The sequence below is a fragment of the Thunnus albacares genome, chromosome 20, assembly GCF_914725855.1.
Source record: "Thunnus albacares chromosome 20, fThuAlb1.1, whole genome shotgun sequence".
In the NCBI taxonomy this organism is placed as follows: domain Eukaryota; kingdom Metazoa; phylum Chordata; class Actinopteri; order Scombriformes; family Scombridae; genus Thunnus; species Thunnus albacares.
Window position 1 is genome coordinate 6,733,690 of NC_058125.1, and position 21,692 is coordinate 6,755,381.

General features: G+C 39.1%; 1 protein-coding gene across 5 annotated transcripts in view; it reads right to left on the reverse strand.

Moving 5' to 3' along the window:
• Positions 1-19,497, reverse strand: part of LOC122971581 (ras-related protein Rab-26) — a 95,262-nt gene extending 75,765 nt beyond the window's left edge. Inside the window, exons 1-2 of one of the 5 annotated variants that reach the window (XM_044338296.1) lie at positions 17,907-17,972; positions 15,854-15,964 (exon numbers count right to left, since the gene is read on the reverse strand). In XM_044338296.1, coding sequence (XP_044194231.1) covers positions 15,854-15,964; positions 17,907-17,945 — 150 coding nt within the window. In that variant the 5' untranslated portion in view covers positions 17,946-17,972. Of the gene's footprint in view, positions 1-15,853; positions 15,965-17,713; positions 17,887-17,906; positions 17,973-18,012 lie in introns of those variants that run through there. The other 4 variants (XM_044338297.1, XM_044338293.1, XM_044338294.1 and 1 more) reach the window with 4 other exon arrangements.
• Between the last annotated feature and the right edge of the window lie 2,195 nt (positions 19,498-21,692).

Below are 21,692 nucleotides of genomic sequence, written 5' to 3' on the forward strand. Positions count from 1 at the left end.
CTACATACATGCACAAAAAGAATAATAGCACACCACTTACACGCATCAATATTAGCTTTTCCATCATTAAACACAAGTAAAAATGTCATTTTTCTCAACTTGCCTGGGTGTATGGATTAGGAATATGTGTGTTTGTGAGGGTCTGCGCTGTGCTCACCAAAAGCAGTAGCTGAAATGAAAAATTCAATCCATGGCAACTTCTGAATCAGCCTCACACACACAAAAGAAGAAATGCAGCCTGGCTTCCATCTTCAGCGGAGCTTTTCCGCAGACATGATTTGTGAATATCATTGTGATGGGATTAGGCTTTGATTCATTACGCTTGGGATGAGCAGACAGAGAGGTGACTGCATTATCTCCACAGACGACGCATCACAGGCGCGTTAATTGATCACGAAGGTACCGCCTTGCCCTGCCACCACTTTGATAGGAGGGATTAAATACGAGGGAGTTTGATCTATGACATGAAAAGGGGTGAGAGTGAGCAAGACAACACACACTTTCGCTTCTTCTCCGTCTGTATATAAAAAGGCATTTACACATACCGGTTTTATTTACTCTCTCTTCCTCCCTTCTGGTTCACCAACAGTGATGGTAAACTGAGTCCACGCACATTATATCTTTTATCTAATTACTCAGTAGATACTCTTAAAGCTGTACAATCCAGGGATGCAGAGAGAAAACCTTCCAAGCTGGTGGTAGCTGATTGGTGACACCACATACCTGCTTCACTCCATTTTAAAGCCTTAAACATCTGTTTCTGCAGGTCTATTTATATGTAAGATTGTCATGTGCAGATGCCCATCTGCCAGTGTTTTCTGATTTTAACATATTGAATACACTTTTGGGGTTATGGATCCTCACTGGAAAAATACAACCTGAAACTTAATTTCGAAGGTTTAGGAAATACTTAATGTGAAGGGCTCTCCAAAGAGGTGCCTGGTGGTTCCTCTGAATTTGCAACCATTAAAAGGTTCCTCCGAGGCCCTATAACTTTAATTCTACACTGGGGTGCCAAAGCAAATGGCTAAGCAAATGAGAAGTGTTGTTTGTGGACAGTGATGTCAGTTAGGTGTGAACTCAGCAGTCAAGCCTTCTCTATGGGCGGTGCGGGTGGTGATTATATTTTCTCTCAGCTTTTTAATACTTAACTTTGTATGTGCTGACAAGACTTCCCACTATATCTGAAACTAGAATTTCAGTTAGGCAAATAGGGTGAATCCATGTCTAATCAACTATCGTGTTTCTCTCGGGGGGATTGGGATATTTTGCATTGCCCAATTTGTGACTGAGGCTGATAACATGGTTATATTTTCACATAGCTGCCTAGAGCAGCAACAACAGTGCAGAGTAACTGAGAAACTTGCCTCACAACTGCTGAAAAGTGCTGATCTGACTTGTGCCCCTAAATGCAGCCCTGGCAGCATCACCTTCATTGATTGTCTGTTAACAAGCTGAAAATTCCTTTGCAGTTAAGGGGCAGCTGTGGCTCAGGAGGTGCAGCGAGTCGTCCACTAATCAGAAGATCGGTGGTTCGATCCCTGGCTCCTCCAGTCCGCATGTTAAAGTAAGATACCTTGCCTTGGGCAAGATTCTGAACCCCAGATTGCTCCTGCTCCTGTGAGCGTGTGTGTGTGAATGAACAATAGAAACTCCTCCTGATGAGCAGGTTGGCACCTTGCATGGCAGCCTCTGTCATCAGTGTATGAATGTATGTGTGAATGGGTGAATGTTGGCATGTATTGTAAACCGCCTTGAGTGTTCCAAAGACTATAAAAGGTGCTATATAAATGCGGTCCATTCCCATTTACATTTATGAAAGAAACAGTTGGAGATGGTCAAGGGACATGCCACAATGTTGGAGGATTGTTAGAGAAAGAGGAAATATCTGAATCAATGACTAAAGAGTAGATATTAATCCTTTACAGTTTGATGGTAAATTATATGAAATTGCGTCTAATGAATAGCTCTGTGAATCTGAATACTGATCCTTAATAAACCATTCCTGATCCATCCTGAATCTTCTATGGCGCATACCAGTAATTAAACTATTATAATGTTATACAGTGTATTAGTTTCTATTTTTTTGTTCCCTGAAGTAAGGTGTATATACAGTACAGAGATGTACAATAACAAGAAACGTGTCATTACCTTGTGATTACATTACCATTACTCACTTCATTAACTGTCTTCAAAGAAATATATGAAGCCTCGATTAGCTAACGAAAATATATTAGCACATTTTATTTATAGTGTTTTAAATCAATCAAAATTAAAAGCACTTTTATAAAAGGTCAGTTTTAATAGATATGTTTAATATAGCAAGATTAGAGCAGTCTCGATGTGTTTGGCCATGTGTTTCCTGGATGGTGGAAAAGAAGGTTGACCATAAAGAATGCAACTGCATTAGCTGAGATAGGATGAAGGTATGTATCAGAGTAGAGCCTGACTGATATATCAGTCAGCTGATATTATCTGCCGATAATGACCTATCACAGATATATTGGTATCAGCATATATGGTGTCTGATATGTGCCAATATTTTTTTTTTATTTGTTTAAGTTATATAGGCAGCATTTTATGTATATGTGATAATTTTCTTGATTCAATTTTAATATGTACGTTTTTTTTGCCCTGTTTTTTTTATTTATAGTTATTTATAATTATTAAATCCTAGTGAAGTTTACTGTTCCAGTGCACTGATGTCATTTTATACAATAAAGGTTATTGTTAAACTGTAAAATATGCCTCCATCACGTATCTTTGTCACAAGTGTTTGATAACCACATCTGAGGGATCAATGCAAAAAATGTGTGTTTATGTATATATTCTGTATATATAAGATTATCAGCCGATATATCGATATTGGAATTTTTACTCCCTAATATCGGTATCAGCCAGAAAAATCTGTCATCGGTCTGGTCCTATATCAGAGTTTCAGAAACAGAGAAGGAGAGGAAAGGGCAGAGACAAACTGTTTTTCAAGCATAAAAAGACAGCTTTAGTGGCAGGATTTGTAAGGTGTCTGAATGGGTTACAGTCAAAATTAAATTGGTAATTATATGTTATCTACAAAAATTATCTTCCTTTCATTTAAAGATAAGTGGACTTCTTCCCTACGGACAGAGATTAGGGATCTCTTTGTTTGGAATGGGAGGGAATGATAATACAATTTGCCACCCATGTCCCTAAAAGCCTCGGTAACCAAATTCCCAAATATTCTGGGACAGCTTGAAGTCTGTCTATATGATTTATTGAGACCAAATGAAAGTACTGTGGTGTGAAGTTGCGCACTGGTGAGACAAAGCGACAAATTCAGACGGGATCAACCCAGATGGAGAAAACAGAAGTGAATACAGCTGTGTTGTGATTTCTCGTAACTGTGACAAACGACGGAGACAAACTCTGTCTTCATTCTGTTAAAAATGACGCAGTTTGTGACAACCTTTTTCTGTCCATCCATCTTGCACTAATTCTCTCTCATGCACACATACATACACACACACAACTAATTCCTAACACAGAAACATCATCTGTCACCTCTGAGCAGAGCAAGTACCAGATCACACTGCACACTTACACTGTTCAATTGGAAAGCAATTCCTCTGATTTGCTTTCCAGCACCATCTCCTTACCTAAATTCTAATTATAAATCTCATCTCACTAGTGATGACAGTAACCTGAGGGTAGGCGGGAGACTTCTCAACATCTAATTCATATTTATTTATAAAAACACATTTGAACAACTTGATCAAAGACCGTTCAGAGCCAATGCAAATATAAACTCACAGGTGCACAAAAGCCAGTTGCCAGTTTGGATACTTGGACTGGCAGAGAAAAGGTAGATGTGTTTGTGGTACGCTCGAGAGAGACACCATATCACCCTAGTTGAGCTCCCCAGTAAGAAGACTGTGAATGTGTGTAATTAAATTGGGCTGCTACCAAATGGATTTGTCTAACTTTATGAAGAGGAAGCAAGAGGATTCTCATAAAGATGAATGTGTTTAGTTGTCATCTGTTATTGTCAGTGTCAACTTCAGCGCCAGTGCAAGGATCTGTTGTTTTTATAAAGCAGTAAAAGGTAAGAGTGTGAGGCTTGGGCTGGTGGTAATATGTGCTTTCAACACTGGTGGTGTAAGATCACATCCCATGTCATATCATTGACCTTTCAATGATTTAACCATGAACACAAGCTTTCCTTAATCTAATTAACCAAATTTAGTTAGCTCATCTTCCATTAACCACATCCACCATACTAAGATTCTGCTTCAGCTTTATGTTTGTTTTAGTTTGGTTTAATTTACACCCGGGATGCACAGCCTACCTCTACCTGAGCAGCGATTGTGCATCGCTGAACTGCTGCGTCTCTCTCACCTGTGGTGTCCACACAGATACTTTTGTTGCTGTGCTGCTGCTACTGCCAGCTCTATATCTCTACATAGAGTTTGATTTTGATAATGGCCATCAATAATAGAATGTTTCATGTCATTTCATTATAAATTTCGGTCATATATAGTTCAGACAGAAAAAGGTTAAGAAGCGTGTGCTCTATTGTGAAAAATAATTAATAAGGTGAGGTGAAAGCAGCTTTCTTTCTGACGGGCACGGTGGGATCTGGTTGGGGCACCTTCTGTGTCAGCCACATAAACTCCTCACACAGGATGGGTTTTTTTTTTATTGATTATATTGATTTTTCCACCAGTTAAACCCCTGTTGTCACCGCTCCAAGCGAAGAAAATCCTTCCGATGTTCCCCAAACACACTCCAACAAACAAACCTCCAAACTAACTGTCAGGAGGGAAACTGACAACAAATAAAGAACAAACAAAACCAAATTTCCCATTTAAGCTAATATCACAAAGAGCGAGCAGGAGTCGAGAAAAGAAGTTCCGTGTGTTACCAACTCTCCACGCTGGAGTTCTCTGCTAGAGAGGCTCCCTGCTCTGGCGTGCACCGTACAGGCTGACCTGCAGTGGTGACAGTACATTTTTTTCATGTTTGTGACATGTTCTATAGATATAGGACATTCAAACTATAGTGAAAGGTGTAATGTTTCTGTAATGTTTCAGTTCATGCAGGCTGTGTGGCTGCTCTGATCTGTTAACATGGGCACTAAAACTGAAAAGCAAGAGGTTCCGTGATGCACAGGCACTGCTCATGCAGGCAATGTGTCCCGGCCATTAAAGCTGCATTAATTAAAATTTTCATATTAACAAAGGATGAAATAACCATGTGTAATGTGAAAAGTGTCACTAGTGGTGACGAACCCCCAGAGAATTACCACTCGACTCTGCAGTTCCCTTCAGCTCTATGCAGCGTTTTAGCGTCTTTCAGCTCATTGTTTTGGTTTTTCAGACCCCAACTTTACTGTTTTGGTTCAGTCACACTGCTCTCAATAACTTTGTTTTCTTCAACACATCCAACATATTTGTTTACTCCAACTAGGGCTGAACAATTAATCGAAATTTTATCAAAATCATAATATGGCCGACTGCAATTTTCAAATTGGAGCAATATTTGTTAAATGCATAATGTATTTCAGAATACCATTTTAAATTTAATACTGTCGTGCTGCAGAGATGTCCTGTCCTTCACATCATATTCTAGAGACTTAAGAAAACATCTTTGTTTGGTACAGAGCCCAGCAAAAATCACACTAATATCGCAAATCATATCGCAATTACAGTCAAAATAATCATAATTACATATTTTTTCAAACTCGTTCAGTCCTAATGCCAAGACACATAAGCATGGCAGTGAGAGACATTTCAAGCTACCTCTGTGACCATTACACACTGATAAAAACAATTGTTTAATCAGAATGTGACTGTTTCTAATGTGCAAACTACTATGGTTATTTGGAAAAAAATATTGTTCATATCATGTAGAGCTACAGCCAGGATTTAAGACACTACTTGGAATATCATTCTGCTGAGGAAATACTGAAATCACTTTATTTTATTCAAATCTCGGCATTAAATAATTACATTTAAGAATCGAGGCTCATTGTGTGTAATATGAATGTAAACTCTTCCTCAAGTCATTAAAACCAACAAATTCCAAGCAACAAGCAACAGTGAGGACATCTCCATGTGGCCTCATTTGCTTCTCATAATGTAGAAAGATAGAAAATCCATTCTCCATGTGAAAGCTTGTCCAGTTTAGATCACCACTTTAACTCTGACTTGCTCCAGTGGAGCTGTTCAGCAGAAGACTGTGATTGTGCTCAGAATTGGAATACTTCCAGTTCTGAGCGCACTGAACTGTGTCAAAGTGTTACTTAGCCCAACCTGCCCAGAATGACTGCCAGCTAAAAACCACATCATATCACCACATGCATCTTTAGGTCATCTGCCAGCCAAACCAGCAGAATCTGATGGAAGCAGTTTCCACACATTCATTGCTTTGCTTTCGTTGTCATGGTTACTGGTCCATAACAACAGTCTCCTGGGGGAGTCATGTGACGCAAAGGGAAAAAGATAAAACCAAGCAGACCGACTCTGTAGGTACCTCAGTCTACTGTATATCTGCCACCAGGTCTCCTGATCTAACAAACTTGGGCTACATGATATAACAGGAATCATTTACCAGACCCAAGAAGAAAAAAAGTAAATGTAAATGAAAGCCTACAGCAGAGAGGATTAGTGATGAAGGAAAGAGGAGTAGGAATGAGTGATGTTATGTAAGACGATTGAAAATGTGGCTTTGACTTTGTACTGTTCCTGGTGTTGTTGTCCCATGGCGGCTTATTAGCATGAGCGTGTTTCATCATTTTGCTTATTCATGAATACTGAAGTGCATCTGCATATGGCTTATTTTAAGCCCACATCACAGGAGAAGAACAGACGATGAGGTGCAGACGGACGCAATGCTTTTAATGATGCTGATCATCCATTCTCTACTTTTATTTGTTTGGTGGATTTTAAGTCTTCATCACTTGTGTTGGAGAGTGAAATTCAACTAAATGATGATAGATAAAAGCCTTGAGGACAGCACAAACCTCTACCTATTCTGTTTCACAACTTTCTGTTACACCCATCACTCATATTCTTCAAACCTGCGTGCAGTACATCCCATTCAGATTTGGAATTGTTTCTTTATCTCTGCTAATTTTACAATGAAGTCTCAAATTAGGCAAGCTCTTGGAAACAGCTTTTTGATGTAAAGTTTATCTCTACGCAAAGAGTAATACAGTAGTAGTCTGTTTCATGGCTTTTAAACTATCCAGCAGAATAACACATGAAATCATCATATTTATAAAACTAAATTTGTTATGATGATGTCTTTATATTGACATCACAATTTGAAAGAGTGCAATTTTCAAAATGCAAGGGGTGTGATGCAACTTACATAATTATAACAGTGCCTTAACAAGCTGGAGCAACTGATTGTTTAAAACTGTTGTTTTCACTGGTTGTAATGACAACTGTCACCGGCAGCAGCTAATTGCCATTAATTCTGTGAGTTGGTGAAACAGAAATAGAAACAGAAATCTTGGTTGGTGTCTTGTTAATATGTTCTCTGCACGCTGGTGTCTGTGAATTATGCTTAGCTGATGGTTTTGCGGAAGAAGAAACACCACTCTGTATTTTTTTAAATGTAAAAAAATGATACAGAGTGACGTCATCTTTCTGCTGTTCATAAAAGACCAACAGAGTGTCGAGACCTGACTTACCACCAGTTTGTCATTATAATCATAACTGGCCCATTATGCAGTCATTTTCAACAAATTTAACCCCACTTTTGAATCTTAACACATGTGTATTAAATTGGCAATTTTCTTTGTAGACAACAATGCAAGTTTACTTAGAAGATAACTTTTCTGACTGACTTTTTCAAAAAACAAAAAGAACCCTGGGAGAACCTCGACAACAATCAACTGCATTATTTTGTGATGTATTAATGTAACGATTAGTTTATGATAATGTTTAGTACAGTCATATATTGTTTAGTGCTATATAGATCACAAATACAAGCCTGTACTTTAATTCATAATAAATAATCACTGTTTCAGTCACAATCAGAATGTTGGTTAAATTAAAAAAAAAAAAGATATTTTCCCAAAATTGTTCAGCTCTATCATTTGTCCATTTCGTTCAATAATCGCAGGGTTGGTGGTTCTATTCCTGGCTGCCTCAGTCCACATGTCCTCGACCGAGATGTAGAACCACAGATAAATCTGTATGCTAATGCTTAAATGTTTATTTAAATAACGCTATGGACGACACAGTTTCCATGAGCCTGTGCTGTCTAACCCACAGCTCCCTCACAGCACTGATAAGAGAGACTACACAGTGTTATGTAAACTGACAAAGTAATATGTCAGAAGTGCTGTGTGAGTGGATAATGGTTAAAATCAGGTCACAGACAGCTGTACAGGGTGCCACAGATACACTTACATAATACAGAGATGTACAGTAAAGGCCTAAAAACACTGATGATTCACTTTACACTTACATATAAACAATATGGACCTGATGACAGAAGTGCACTTCCACTGTGTCTTAATGTGTGCATTTAATTATGACTAAGTGTGAGTATGGGAATATGAGAGTGAATCTATTTGTGTGTTTCTGTGGCAATCCATGCATAATGTAAGCTACCTTTCACTCTTTTCATACTGTGGACAGAAAATTGCCTTTGGTGTACCTGTGCATCGTTACTATGACAACTAACGTTGGCCAGTTTGGTCAGTGGTAAATTACAAAGCGGACAGTCAAGCACATAATCGTTTTTTTTTTTTTTCTTTCTTCTTTATCATGAGATTTGCCTGCAGTCTGAACATAGCTACAGTCGTTGCCGGGGGAATTAAGATTCACAGCAACAAAAAAGGATCGATGGACGACGTCTGGGAGCCTGAAGAGCCACAGAGGGACTGCAATCACCATCAGTCCACTTCAGACTGATTACAGTCTGTCGATGAGAATACAAACGCAGCCCATACATGTGCCTGTAAACGTGTGTAATCCTACATACAAGGCATCAAAATGCAGATGCACGCTCATGCTGGGACGTACAAGCACACAAACACATGAGCTATATACTGTAGTAAGTCTTGATGTGTTTGGGGCAAAAGGACAAGTAGTTTTTACTGCCAATTCTAAAACTTCTGTGTTTTGCTTTCTAGCTTACAAAGCCAGTGCAAGTCTCACAAGCCTGATGTTCAATGCATTTTAGTCTTCAGTACATCCACTGACAACCTACTGAGCCCTGCAGTCAGACTCATCAAGGTACTATTAGGAATAGCTTGGAAGATGACAGCAACAGCCAATCAAATGTTCGCCTCTTGAATCCAATGAATGAATAAATTACAAAGTTAAACTCAGTGGGTCAGAATTGTTCCTCTTTATTGAACAGGACACACATGTAAAAAAGCAGTTTCTCTAATCACCCTCTCATTCCCTCCACCCTCGCCAACTCCTCAGAATGTACGCTCTGTTTGCTCCAGAGGAACAGCACTATCCTCCAGTTTTGTGTCATAAAGTCTTTATGGCACAAATCTTACCCCGGTGGTTCACAGAGTAAAATGCAGAGTAGAGGCTCACATGCTTGTCACAGACTTTTCCAGAAACCATTTCAGTGAGTAGTGTAAGACAAATGTGACATTTCTAGGGCAGTTGCCATGTTTGCAGTTTGATGAGCCCAATGCAAAATCCATGACCAGCCAGTCACTTGCAGGAAGGGTTCATACTGCATCTTGATGCAAAGATGAGTTTTCTCTTTGAGTTCAGAGAGCTTTAGGCCCATTTGCTCTGAAGAAAAGCAACTTTGTGTGTTTTGTAAAGCAATCCAGCTATTTCCCTCCACATAATAATGATGATGACTTTATTTGTATAGCACCTTTCATACAAAAAATGCAGCTCAAAGTGCTTTACAACAAAAGAAATTACATTTACTAAGTGCTTCACATGAAAAAAATGATAATAATAATAAATATAAGATAAAATAAAGTAAAAACAGAATACATAGAGTGCGTACTTCAGTAGTAGTAATTTGAGACTTAATAAGTGAAAACTCAGAAAATATTTCACCATGCGTACACTATAAATCGGTGCCTTGGTCTCTGAAGCCATAAGCATAACAGAACCTCCCTATTCCCAACGGACATAGATTCACCACCAGTCTTGATTAACTGAGCTTAATTTAACTTTCAGCTTACCCCAGAACGTCTTCCCATGGGTTTAACCTCACTGTGGGTCTTATCTGTGTCAGGCGCAACCCAAAGCTGCCACGGAAAAAAAAACACCCTTGGTGGCGCTCTGGGGGTTAAAAAACACACACGACAGTCTTTCTTCTCAATCCTACCAACCACTGACTTCAGCACCTATGTAACATAAGATGTAAAATAAAACCCACTTGATAGTAATCATTAATCAATCAATCAAATCTGACCCAATTGCTTACAAAGTAAAAGAGTTCAAGTCAAATCAAAGTTAATTTTATCACAAATTTGCCTCAAGGGGTTTCACATACAATACCTTATCATTAGACTCTCCATTCAGATAAGGAAAAACTCCCTGAAAATAAGTTTAATGGAGAAATGTCAAAGTGTACAGAATAAACCAAAATAATTGTAATTGTAAAATATGGAATATCAGAATGACAATATTAGCTACTGCAGACAGATTAAATACTGTATTCAGCTATGGGTTCAATTATTCATGATTTTCATACAGTCATATTTTTACACAGTGTAAAAATGTATAGCGTGTGTAAATGTACTGGTGTTTATATAAACATACTGCACATTCAACTTGGGCTTCTGCCGCTCATGCTAATGAGTACGAGTTATGCATGCACACTATAGTATAGTGCCTTCTTAGCCATTTTATTGCAGGAATTTCAAAAATAAATGATAAAAACTTCAGTAAATAAAGAATATATTCCATAAGCAGCTAACGAGATCCTTAAAATGTTTTTAAATTCTCTGTGAAGATGTTGTTATATGTGACTCAAGCCAGCTGTTTCCCACAGCTGTTCCTCCTGAGAGAGTTAGGTGCTACTGGTCACACACACACACACACAAACAAACACATACACAAAACCATGTCACATGGCAATTAGCTCTAAAGGGCAGTGAGGGTGGTCAGCATTATCCTCCTGTCATGCTCTGGCAGATTAGTGCTCCTGTCATGCCACACACACACACTAAACCATCTGCGTCAGTGCGAGCTGTGTAGCAGTTTGTCTAATGATTAACTGGTCTGGTGCTGTGCTGCATCGTTTCAAGCAGAGTGAATAGGTGGAGAAAGGAAGAGCAAAGCCATGCTATGGAAATGAGAGGTAGCGCACGCAACTGAATGCGCTCACACACACACACACACACACACACACATCATGGACAATATGAGGATTAGAAAGAGAAATACACCCTGCTATTCCTCCGCCCTGGAAACAGATAAATCTCAACAGCATTTCTAACAAACTTCTCTCAGGGAAAGCAGAAAAGAGCAGAGACCAAGAGCAGAGATTGACGCTCGATTTCTGACTCATCATTTCATTCTGTCAGGCGAAATATAAATAGATGGAGAAAAGCAGGGAGAAGTTAGGTTTTTCCACGGGGGGTGCTGACTCCTTTTCCTCATTATCTAAAATGCAAAAAAGGTCACATTGCTGCACATTCCTGACGGTGCTGAAAACTGCTGCTTTTTAACGCTCCGTGCTGCACTCAAAGCCAGAATATATCAACTTTTAGCTAAAAAGCAGCACATTATAGCACATCTCTGTCAACGCTCCTGTCCTCGTATCTGTTGTTATCTGTTGCAGAGCTGACAACTGGCTAAATTGGCTGATGTGTGAAAAGCTAACAAGCTTGTTGTTTCCCTACTGATATGACTTCATAATGTCAGAACTTTATAGCTTTAGACCTCTTCATGGATTTAATAAGAGTTTCTCACAGTGCCTACAAACAAATAACAGTTTTTACATACTGATTAAAAAGTGTTCTGCCTAATAGCATTAAGCAACAACTTTGCTAAAAAAAACTTATTTGTAGACGTTAACTTTATATATCTACACTTTAACTAAAGATAACTTTCTCATCTCAATTAAGTCAAGATAACCTCCACTTCACTGTGTCGCCAAAGCTGCAAATCTGCTGCCAAATTAATTACATCTCTTTAAATATGCCAGTGAACAGTGTGAATCAAAGAAATTTACTGAGCTTTTGGGATATTTGCCCTCTAGTCATACACCTGCAAAGTTTGGAGAACCAAGACTCCAAAATCATCCATTTGTCTCTGCTAGATAACTAGCTTTGAGGCTCAGTGCTAACGTTTTAGCACAAACTGCTAGAAGCTACATCCTCTGTTTGGTGAGTTGTAGTTGTGTGCATGTTTCTCAACTTGTCCACTAATCTAGCCTCTGTTCAAAAAGAGTATCCAGTTTTAAGAAACACCTCTGGTCACGTACACTAAACAAAATATCAGCGGTGGTTGTTACGAGCTTAATTTTCTCATTTTTGAGATAAATGCAGTTCTTCAAAAATGATTATCACTACAAACAACAAAGTGTCTGCTGAAGCACACGCAAGTTATTTTCATGCAATGTTCTTATCATTTCACGAGTAAGCAGATGAAGCGGACCAATTTTGAAAGACTATAAAGAATGTGTTTTTTTCTGTCTCCATAGCTATTCATGTTGCTAATAATAAAACCCTTTAAACTGATCTGTTACAAAGTGTTTCTAGACATCAAAAAAGCTTGAGACTAAAGAGAAGTGAGATTTGAGCGAGCGCATTAAAGACCAGTAGAAGTTGAGCACATGTGTGTATGCGTGTGTGCTCATATACGTCTGATAATAGCCTACGTCTTATGTGCTCATAAGTCCTCACTTTTTCAAAAGGGCAGTTTGAAGTGTCAACGTTCAGTCTTCGGATTAAAAGAATAATTAGACTCTTCGGGAAATACTTATTCGCTTTCTTGTCCAGAGTTAAATGAGAAGATCGATACTGTCTCATGTCTCTATAATAAATATGAAGCTAGAGCCCGGAGATCATTAGCTTAGGTTAGCATAGCATAAAGACTAGAAGCTAAAGTTACCAAATCTGCCTTCCAGTTCCTCTAAAGCTCACTAATTACCATGTTATATCTTCGTACAAGAGTAGAAGTACGAATGTGTGAATGTGTGTGCTGATGAGAGTGTTCTGGGTTAGTCTGCAAAAGTAAATAATAATAACCTCAAGAGAAAAAGACAAAGACAATCTAAATTTATGTGTTTTGAATGGTGTGCCCTTGAAATAAATGATTCAACATAATAATCATCAGAACCAGGGAAGGCAGTTTCAAGGTATAAAAATGACAATGAGGGCAGACACAGAGCTCCAAATAAATTTAATAAGGCAACCTTTTGATTTCACAGAGAACTTTGTCATGTTTTGTGAGGCAAACAATGAAGTTTTTTGATCCGGCAGCTATGGATATTTTTTGGGATGGGAATGCTTTCTATTCTCTTTGTTTATCAAAGTGGTAATGACCAATTGTTCCTGCTGCATAGACTTTCTTCCATGAATGCAGACCCTTTTTTCTATTTTTACCTCTCTACTGCCTGTAGTACTTCTTGTGAAAAGACTGTTATGTTTCCTTTAGTCCAAAACACACTTGCTATATTCTCCACCACTGTCCTATTTTCCAGTCATTGCCGCAGGAAAGCAGTGTTTGTTTCAAAGTTGCTCCCTTGTTTGGCACATACTGCTGATTGTACTTTTACTTTCTCTGTTGGCTGATGTGTTACTTAAAAAAAACTGGCCTCTCATATGTAGGATCAGGTAAAATACCAACCAAAACACTTCTGATTACATGGCAGAACACCAAATATGTTACATGCTTAATATGCAGTGTGGTCCTGTTAACATGCCACACCATTTCTGCTAGAGCTGTCAACTGACACACATCCAAAGACAACCCCTGCTGGGTTGTATCAACAGTGTGTTTTTCTTGCACTCCTTCCTATTACTGGTTTTAATATCCTAGGGCTTACTGTTACACTTGTTCTACTGTAAGTCGCCCAGGATGACAGCATCAGTGAAACAGGCTTGAGAATGCCTCCTAAGGGAAGGTTTTCCAAACAGCTGTGTCAGATTCTGTAGTTATAGGGATCTTGCTTGAGGGAGCAACAAGACAGTAAAAGACTGAAACAGGTCACTGCTTCTAGTCCTTGGCTGAGGCACTTTAAGTGTGGCATTTTTTTTTTATTTTTTATTGGCACTGTAACCCTCGTCTGCAATTTCCCCAAGGGCACAATAGGCAGAAAATGGGTTAGCCATTAGCAGTAAAAAAAGAATTAGCCTGTCAATAAATACCCTCACTTTAAATTACCTTTTATAATTTAGCTTAATTCACTTCACGTGTTATGTCCCATTGGGCAAAGCAGACAGGGTTTAAACACCCTGCAAGTCACCGACTCATATAGCAAAGAGACGAGGGAAGAGAGCCAGCACATCAAGTTTTAAAGCTTGGTTGTTACAGCTACACATGTTTTCTTTGAAGAACGTCAAGCACTATGTTCACACAAAGCTAGACTTACAAATGTGTATTTTTCCTCCCTTGCTTCTTTAGTGCTTTGATATGATACATAGGACTGGCCTTGGCACTATTAACTGAAGTCACATGGCAGAAATTGATGGCAATGTTTGCTGTAACTAAGATAACTAAAATTTGTCCACATGCAAAAATGGTGTACATGGTGTTGTAGTAGTGCTGTAGTTACTTAGTGACTTAGGAGGCTTGTGTCTTTTTATTTAGCCTGTCCAAAACCAAAAGCATAAGAGCAAAAGTGTAAGGAGTGCATCAAACCGTTTCAATTCATCTTTAATGTTAGCTGCAAATGTTAGCATGCCTGGTTAGCTAGCTTATACCTTCAATTGATTATACATCCAAAGCCAAGGCACAATTCATTAGCTTAGCCTACTACATTTTGTTGGGTTACAGGCTCTGTTAGACAAAAAGGCCCTGTTCATAATAGTACATCCACTGCTGGTACTTCCCCACCATGCAGTCCTGGATGCTACACTATAGCAGAGTTTATGCTAACATTAGCGGCTATCCTGCTCTTTATTGATTTTGGGGAAGTCTACACTCCAGCAACTCCTGCCAAACTCATTATCCAATATAGCATTACATTCACAAAACACACTTCCCATCCTATAAGTGCAACCATACTGTTATACAAAATTAAATACATAGAACATGTATAAGCTCTTGAACTTGTTGAAGTACGTACGCTATAAGCAACCAAACAGGGTTATGTTAAAGTGAAAGGAAAAATATAAGATCATACTTAGAATACTAGGACTAACTAGCTCTTCATGGCAATACAAGAACGACACTGCTCCTTTATTTCCATGTCTATAGAATTTGTGAGAAAGCTTTATCATTTGAACATGCACCTCAGTCTTTTTGCATGGCTGAAGCCATCAAGTAGTACTATATTTAAGACCCCTTTACAGGATTTTGAAACTAAAAAGTCAGTCAGAGAGGGCGTTAACTAGTGTCATTTCAGGCAACAAAATCGATGGTTGTCAGCTACAAATGAGAAACTGCTTTTGCCCATCTCTGTCTAAAATCAAAAACATGTTTTAAAAAAGACTATTATGAATTTTGGATGGTAACTCTGCCACCATTATAACTGTAAACTGCATTTGCTGTGTGAAAAGAGAACGATTGACTGGTGTAGCAACAGAACTGCAGGGCTTAGGCTAAAGGGTCATTTGGGGGTGTTGAACTTTAAAAGACTAAGTGTAAAGTTGACTCAAGCGGCAATGATGAGAACATCCAAGCACCTTCATTTCATACTGAAATTCAGTACACTTTTCTCCCAAGTGTGTGTGTGTGTGTGTGTGTGTGTGTGCACTCACCCTGAAGTCGATTCCCACAGTGGAGATGAAGCTCCCAGCTAGAAAAGCTCCATCTTTGAAGCGAACCAGCAGACAAGTCTTCCCCACACCTGAATCCCCCACCAGCATCACCTGAGACAGAGACGCACAGAAAGTGTTGGAGGTAGGGAGGGGAACAGCTCAGGTGAAAACTTATCTACAAATACACAGGAGTTTAGTCTATGCAACACTGTCACAAACTCACACATATATAAACACACACTCCAAAATCCCCAAACACAGCAGTTCTCTACTCATTCCAGTGGGAGGGAGCACATTGTGCAGACCAGTGCGACAAAGAGAAATGAGAGTTTCTTTCTTTCTTTCTCACCAGGAAACACAAAACTCTGTTCACTTTTCTATCATTTGATCTATTTTGCATGCATGCGTTCATGTTTTTCTAATTTAATATTTTATGTTCTATCAGCTGCAATATATTCTGTTCCCATTGTGTTTGATTTGTTGTGAGCAGAAGTGACATTTGAGATGAAATGCAACAACTGTGCGCATTATAGAAAATGAAAGTTGAGCAGGGAGCATGGATTTTGGCAGCGCTGTCATAGAAACAGTTGTTAATCAGGCTGCAAAATTAATACCAGCTGCCACACATATGAAGAGAATTTAGATTTGCATATGCTCAGTGCTGATCATCATTAGTCTTTATTATCTACATATCATAATTTTCTATTTGGTTCTATGTGTCAATGCTATATAGACTGTAGCGCTGCAACCAATTATTTTCATTATGGATCGATCTGTTGATTATTTGGTTAATTTCATGTGTAGGTAGAGATGCATTCATCCATGGCATTCAGCAATCGTAGGATTATTTTTACTCATGTATTTTTTTCATAAACATCACTCAAAGATTCTGAAAAAATAATATTCAAGTAAAAAGGAATTTGGCTGGTGTACACTATTGTACAAAAAGCCTCCTCCTGTGCTGCTGTGATTTGATGCCCCATCATCTCTCCTATGCTATTGCGCTGCACTATTGCTGTGCTGCACACCACTTTATATTCCTGTTGGCCAACATAGTTTCAGCGTTTTTAGTGTTTCATAGAGAGAGATACCAAGTGAGGGAAGATTTATGGTTAAACTGAATCAAATTACATGCACTGGGAACAAACTAACCTATGCGGACAATCTTCCTCATGCATCATGCGAATGTGCCTTCTTGGGGGAAATAAAGGTGAAATGAACTTTTCCTGCAAGCCTGCCCCACAGAGCACCACTTATTCACATAGTATATTCTACAGCTATATCGCACAGGCACATGTATGGAAGCCCATTACTGCCAGCAAAAAACAAAACAAAAAAAAGATGAAAAGTTATGCATAATAATGATTTAAAAAAAAATAATACTCACAGTAAGTCATAATTATTAGACTCTAACTCAAAATTTGACTTATGATGCTGGATATTTTATTCAGTAGTTCAAGAGAATTTTACTTTTAGTCAAAATTATAAGATATTAAGTCAAATTTTAATTTACTACATCAAAATTATGAAATTGCAACACAAAATCTGACTTTCAAAGCCAAATGTTTTAATTACTATACAAAATGATAAGATATCAAATCAAACATTTTACGTACCAATTCAAGATACTAAGTCATATTTTAACTTACTAAGTCAGCATTGTGGGATAGTGTTACGTGAAAATGATGTCAAAATTTCTATTTTTATCCAGCCTAACATTTTCCATTTGCTTGCAGAAATGGGTTTCCATATACATCCCTATCACATGTCCCCGAATACGTTCACTAGTGTCTTCAAAAGTGGACAGAAAATATCAAACCTATCACATCTTAATTTTAAGAAAAAACAAGGACATGCGACCTGCTGCTTCCAATGCAAAATCATCTTGCTTCAGTCATTTTCTTGAATTCAGCTGCCATACCACACACAATATCTCTCTTTTGTTAGATATAAATACGGAAAGGACACTGCAAGCAAGTGGAATTTCAACTTATAAAACTAAAAACTAATACTTCGTGTTTTAGGTTTTTCACTTGGCTGCAGTAAACCTCACTTGCGATAATTTTCCGATTGATTGCTTAATTGAACGCATGCTCGTAGAATCTCTCACTTGTTTTTAGTAGTAGTAGAAAGCTGTAAAGTCTGAGCTGCCAGCTCACCTTGAAGGCGATGTCATAAAACTCTCCGCTGTTGCTGATGGACGGTCTGCTGGGATAAACCAGTCCGGAGGACGGGGCGGCAGCGGCGGCTAGACCTTTCCCCGTCCTCCCGCTGTCTCTGCCGCCGCTCGGCGACGCCTTGGGGCTCTTGGAGGTGCCTTTGCCTTTCACTGCCTTCTTCCTGGACATGGCTCTGATAACCAGTTCGGCTCCGAGCATAAAAGACAGAAGAATGAGGACGTAAATGTGAAATAGAGATAGGTTTTCTTGCACTCTCCTAACACTTTTCCTTGTTGAGCACTTGTCGAGGCGCGCTAAGGAGAACGAAGTTCACCTGTGCGTCAGAATCATGACTGTCGCTGTGCGTAAAGCGTAAATTGGTAACGAATTCCCGGACAAAAACAGGCTAGGAAGCGAGACAGCTGTTGTGCCGGTGGTGGAGCAGGATATGGCTCTAAATCTGAGATGTGGTTCACAATGTAAACAGCTCTCTCTCTCCCTGCTCCCTCTCTCTCGTACAGTGATGTTTGGAGCGCACAGGAGGAAGGCATGGTTGTTTCCGTGCGTTTAAAGGGAAAATCCACCCTAAAACGGATTTAAAATTACACGTAACCAGTGCGTTTGTATGATTGTTACTATCAACAAAATGTCTCCTTAAGATTGAATGAGAGAATTACTCAAATAATGATTGACACTGGTGGCATTTTTGATGATGCATTTTGTCAGAAACATACTGAGAATGACTCACTCTGGACCCCATCCAAATCAATTTTATTCCAATGTAGGGAATTAATGTGCGCATCACCATAGCTGTGTCTCTGCTACTTCAGTTTGTCATTTTACTGTTCATCTTAATGAGAGACTGGGTCCAATTTAACAATTGGACTGGGTACAGTGTAGTAGTGTAATAATGTAAATTGTATTTTAGGGTGTATTTTTTTCTTTTTAAATGTTCTGCTGGGTATTGGCACTGGTGTAGATTTTGAATCTGTATGACAAAGCAGCACATTTTCTCCAGACACTTTCAAATTCAAGGCTGGACCACTCCAGTGCCCAATACTAATCCAACTGTTGCCTTTGGGAATGGCACAGAAGTTCAATGGGCATGTTAGAAAATATGTGATTTCTGGCAGTCTAGGGTATGCTAGCATGTGTTATCACAGCGTTGCCAGAAGGTGCATGTTTTAAATTGAGCTTTTTGGATTAGGTGCTGCTTTAAAGGCAGAAATAGCTACAGGTAATATGTCAGGTAGTGTGAAATTGGGGTACACCTAAATTTAATTGAATACTGAAGTTAAGCATGGCATGCATTTTTTGAAGACAGTGGGAAAGTGTCAAATACTTGGACAGAGTTTGATGAGGAAATGAGGTGTGACAAATGAACAAAAACAAACATGATGGTCTTATACACCTGTCAATCATGTAATAACTCCCACAAATCCTGACTGACATTTTTCATTAATTTTAAAAAGTTCCACATCAGCATACTGAGGAGATTGCAGCTTGGTCCAAGCAGTGAGAGCATAATTTTTGCCGTTTGATTATGTGATGACTTGGTAATGTACTTAGACAAAAGACTACTGCATAACCAAATATGCTAATATTGTTTTTTACACTTACAAAATGTACAAATCTTTGAAGAGCAGCTGTCAGTTCAGCTAAAACTAATCATCCGGGTCTGACCAGTCAGCAGTGTGAATGTCATGTTATTACAGCCATTTATGCTGTTTCAATTATGTTTTCACCTGAATTCCCTACTGGCCAGCACTGTCTCTCATTTATGAACAATATTACCAAAATAAACTACAGACAAAGACATTATATTTGAATGAGGAACAAAAATGTACACTCACCAGCCACTTTAATAGGTACACCCTGCTGGTTCCGGGTTGGAGCCCCTTTTGCTTTCAGAACTGCCTTAATTCTTCATAGCATAGATTCAACAAGGTGCTGGAAAACATTCCTCAGAGATTTTGGTCCATATTGACATGATAGCATCACGCAGTTGCTGCAGATTTGTCGGCTGCACATCCGTGAAGCGAATCTCCTGTTCCACCACATCCCAAAGGTGCTCTATTGGGTTCAGGTCTGGTGACTGTTGAGGCCATTTGAGTACAGTGAGTGTACTCATTGTCATGTTTAAGAAACCAGTTTTTGATTATTTGACATTTGTAGCCATTAAAAGATGGGGTCATAAAGGGATGGACATGGTCAGCAATAATACTCAGGTAGGCTGTGGCATTTAAATGATGCTCAGTTGGTACTATGGGGCCCAAAGTGTGCCAAGAAAATATCTCCCACACCATTACACCACCACCACCACCAGCCTGAACCATTGATACAAGGCAGGATGGATCCACGATTTCATGTTGTTTACGCTAAATTCTGACCCTACCATCTCAATGTCGCAGCAGAAATCAGACAACGTTTTTCCAAACTTCTATTGTCCAATTTTGGTGAGCCCGTGTCAAATATAGCCTCAGTTTCCTGTTCTTAGTCGACAGGAGTGGCGCCCGGTCTTTTGCTGCTATAGCCCATCTGCTTCAAGGTTTGATATGTTGTGTATTCACAGATGCTCTTCTGTTACTGTTGCCTTTCTATCAGCTCAAACCAGTCTGGCCATGCCCCTCTGACATTTGCCATCAACAAGGCATTTTCACCCAGAGAATTTCCGCTCACCGGATATTTTCTCTTTTTCAGACCATTCTCTGTAAACCCTAGAGATGGTTGTGTGTGAAAATCCCAGCACATCAGCAGTTTCTGAAATACTCAAACCAGCCCGTCTGGCACCAACAACCATGCCACATTTTAAGTCATTTAAATCACCTTTCTTCCCCACTCTGATGCCTGGTTTGAACTTCAGCAGATCGTCTTGACCATGTCTACATGCCTAAATACATTGCGTTGCTGCCCCCTGATCGGCTGATTAGATATTTGCATTAACAAGCAGTTGAATAGGTGTACCTAATAAAGTGGCCAGTGAGTGTTTAAGAGAAAGTCTACTCTGAGCCAGAGCTGAGCACCATAATGTAGCGACCAGATTATGTGAAAACACTACATGACTCACTCCTTATGCCCAATAAAGCTCTATATATTAAAGCAAGAAAACATTTTTCTTTTTTTATGTCTATGCTGTGATGATACATTATCCATAAAGCATTTTACATAACCATGAGCGAAGGATGATCTGTCCACTGCACGTGACTCACTTGCTGGGATGTACAGTATATTGTACTGTACTGTACATGCACTATTGTTTGCTGGTTTCTTCTTGGGAAGACTTGCTGAGCATCTTTTTTTCCAACTATCTACTGATTTAGAAACTTCCAGAGCTGACCAGTGCAACCAGTAACAACTAGGCAGCTCTGTATGAAGTAAACCTTCTGAAGATGCTTCTTCATGGATGTGATGTGATGTGATTCACTCACCTCTACCTGCCTACTTTTCTCAAAAGGGAATCGAACAGACAACCTACACCCCTTTTTGGTCATAACCAGTGTTTGAGCGTCATCACCGCCTCCACTTAAACATTACATCAGAAGACAACTGGGAAAATGCCATGAGCCATAGATGAGACGGACCCATGTCCCTTCTGTCTGTTACACAATCAGTGCACAAAATAGATTGTAATGTGATCCAGTGTGTAGTCTGTAAGTTAACCATCAAAGTCACAAAAAACT